This window comes from Cyprinodon variegatus, unplaced genomic scaffold (assembly GCF_000732505.1).
Source record: "Cyprinodon variegatus isolate N-32 unplaced genomic scaffold, C_variegatus-1.0 Scaffold0, whole genome shotgun sequence".
In the NCBI taxonomy this organism is placed as follows: Eukaryota; Metazoa; Chordata; class Actinopteri; order Cyprinodontiformes; family Cyprinodontidae; genus Cyprinodon; species Cyprinodon variegatus.
The window spans coordinates 4,199,758-4,201,775 of NW_015150453.1; the positions used below are offsets into that span (position 1 = coordinate 4,199,758).

Consider the following 2,018-nt stretch of genomic DNA (forward strand, 5'->3'; position numbering starts at 1 on the left):
CATTTAAGGAAAAAATAAAAAAATCGGACCAAACAGGCTAATTTCTCGAACCAGCCTTGGTGTTTGGATATGCACAGGCCATATTTTCCTTTAATTTCTTTCTGCTTATATTATTTTTTAATTCCTGACCATTAACACTTAAAAGTGCATTTATATCAGTATCACCAAAGTAAATATTAATGTAAGCAAGACTCACCTAGAGCTGCTTTGGCTGCAGCAGATGCCACCCTGGGATCCACAACAGAAGCCAGGAAGGCTACTGTGCTCATCACAGGGTTTCCAGACTGGCTGAAGGGAATAGGCTGGTAGGCCAAAGGACCCAGGGACGTTTCTGTGCTCTCGAGATATGGATCTTCTATGGGCAGCCGCAGGAAGTGCAGGATACATTCATCTTGGGTGCGTGAACCAACATGTTCTGAAACTTTGTTCCAGTCGTCTTTGTACATCTCCAGGGCCTGTAAGCAGCACAGATACAAGTTTATTGGTTTCAGGAGGAAAATGATGACAAAGGGTGCAGGTATAAACATCTGTAGTTTATATGATGTGAGAAAATGATGGAGTGACTTACAGTATAAAAAAGAAAATGAAAAGCAGACAGATATTAAAAAAGACACACCTCAAGCAGCAGTAGAGTCTCTTGCTCAGTCCATTCTCTGGTGGTAGTGGCACCTTTTCCCTGCTGTGATTCAAAGCAAATACATTATTAAATTAAAGAATTTTTTTTTTTAGATTCTAAGAATGTAACATGTTTACATGCACAAATCATGTTAAGCTCTCACCTTGGCGTTTTTCTTGTAGAGGTCGGGCCGGAGGCCAAAGTTCTGCAGGTCAATTGGTTTGTCTTTGGCCTTATCTGCAAAGTTAGGCATTGGCTGTGGAGGAGGAATCTGCAGAAATCAAACACTTACTATTAGAGATGTAACCTTAACCTGCTTTGCTTTAAAGATTTATTCATGACGTGTACTGTGGGAAATTGTAAAAAAAAATAATAATAATAAAAAAATAAAAAATGTCCTCCTATGCTTCTTACAGGTGGTGGTCGGTGGTTGAGGGGCATGAGTCCAGAGGGTGTGTCAGCCAGCACGGTGAAATGAGGTGTAGGAGGGGGGCCCATGGGCAGGGGGCGACTTTCAGCATCCACCTGGTAATTTACTAAACCCCACTGCTCCAGGAAGGCATGGACTCTGAAGACAAGAAAGGAAAAACAATTTTAAGTTGTACAATCTTCACCCTTTGCAAAGTGCATTCACATATTCTTTTTTTCAACAGAACTAAAACTGTGTATAGATCAAATTTAGCAGACCTCATGATGGCACAGACATCGCCGGTCAGGTTTCTGCGACAGGAGGTGGAGGTCAGGTATTCTTGAGGGTTCAGCCGATACGTGTCAATCATGAAGTTACGATAGGCCAGGTATCTGTCCAGGAGTCACAACACATGAAAGTGAACAACATACCATGAATATGACAGCTTTCTCACTCAAAATGAAACTTGCTGTGGATGAAGTAAGAATGAAAATCTAACTCACATTTCTGGAGTTTTGGACTTATTCTTTCCATTAAAGAACTCTGGAAGGGCTCTTCGTTCGATCTCGTGGATGCTAAAAAGGGAGAAAACAAAAAACAAAAAAACAGATCAAACAGAGCAAAAACCTTTTTACGAGACTTATGATCTGCTTTGTCATAAACATATTCACAAAAACTTGAATTTGTAAAAAAAACAACAAAAAAAACAAAAACAGTATCATACACACAGGTCCAACTCCAACTTCCCCCAATTTTCCAAATAAACCTGATTGGTTAGACCTTTTATATCAAATTACACAACATGGCCTAAAGAGCAGCAGAAGACAGAATAATTGAGAGGTTTTCATCTCCTCAGAACTAACCTGTTGTAGTCGAACCAGGCAGAGTAGCTGGGAATGATGATGTGATGCGTCTGTTCAGTTACATTGTCTTCGCCAGCATCCATCCGATTGACTTCTCCCTTGCCTTGCTCATCATCGTCCTGTAGACGAA

General features: G+C 40.6%; 1 protein-coding gene across 4 annotated transcripts in view; it reads right to left on the reverse strand.

Moving 5' to 3' along the window:
- smarcc1 (SWI/SNF related, matrix associated, actin dependent regulator of chromatin, subfamily c, member 1) overlaps window positions 1–2,018 on the reverse strand; it is a 23,870-nt gene that overhangs the window by 11,632 nt on the left and 10,220 nt on the right. For all 4 annotated transcript variants that reach the window (XM_015375767.1, XM_015375933.1, XM_015375847.1 and 1 more), the window contains 7 exons: window positions 1,889–2,007; window positions 1,529–1,600; window positions 1,304–1,417; window positions 1,031–1,184; window positions 780–887; window positions 617–679; window positions 197–455 (listed from right to left, as the gene is read on the reverse strand). In XM_015375767.1, coding sequence (XP_015231253.1) covers window positions 197–455; window positions 617–679; window positions 780–887; window positions 1,031–1,184; window positions 1,304–1,417; window positions 1,529–1,600; window positions 1,889–2,007 — 889 coding nt within the window. The remainder of the gene's footprint in view (window positions 1–196; window positions 456–616; window positions 680–779; window positions 888–1,030; window positions 1,185–1,303; window positions 1,418–1,528; window positions 1,601–1,888; window positions 2,008–2,018) is intronic.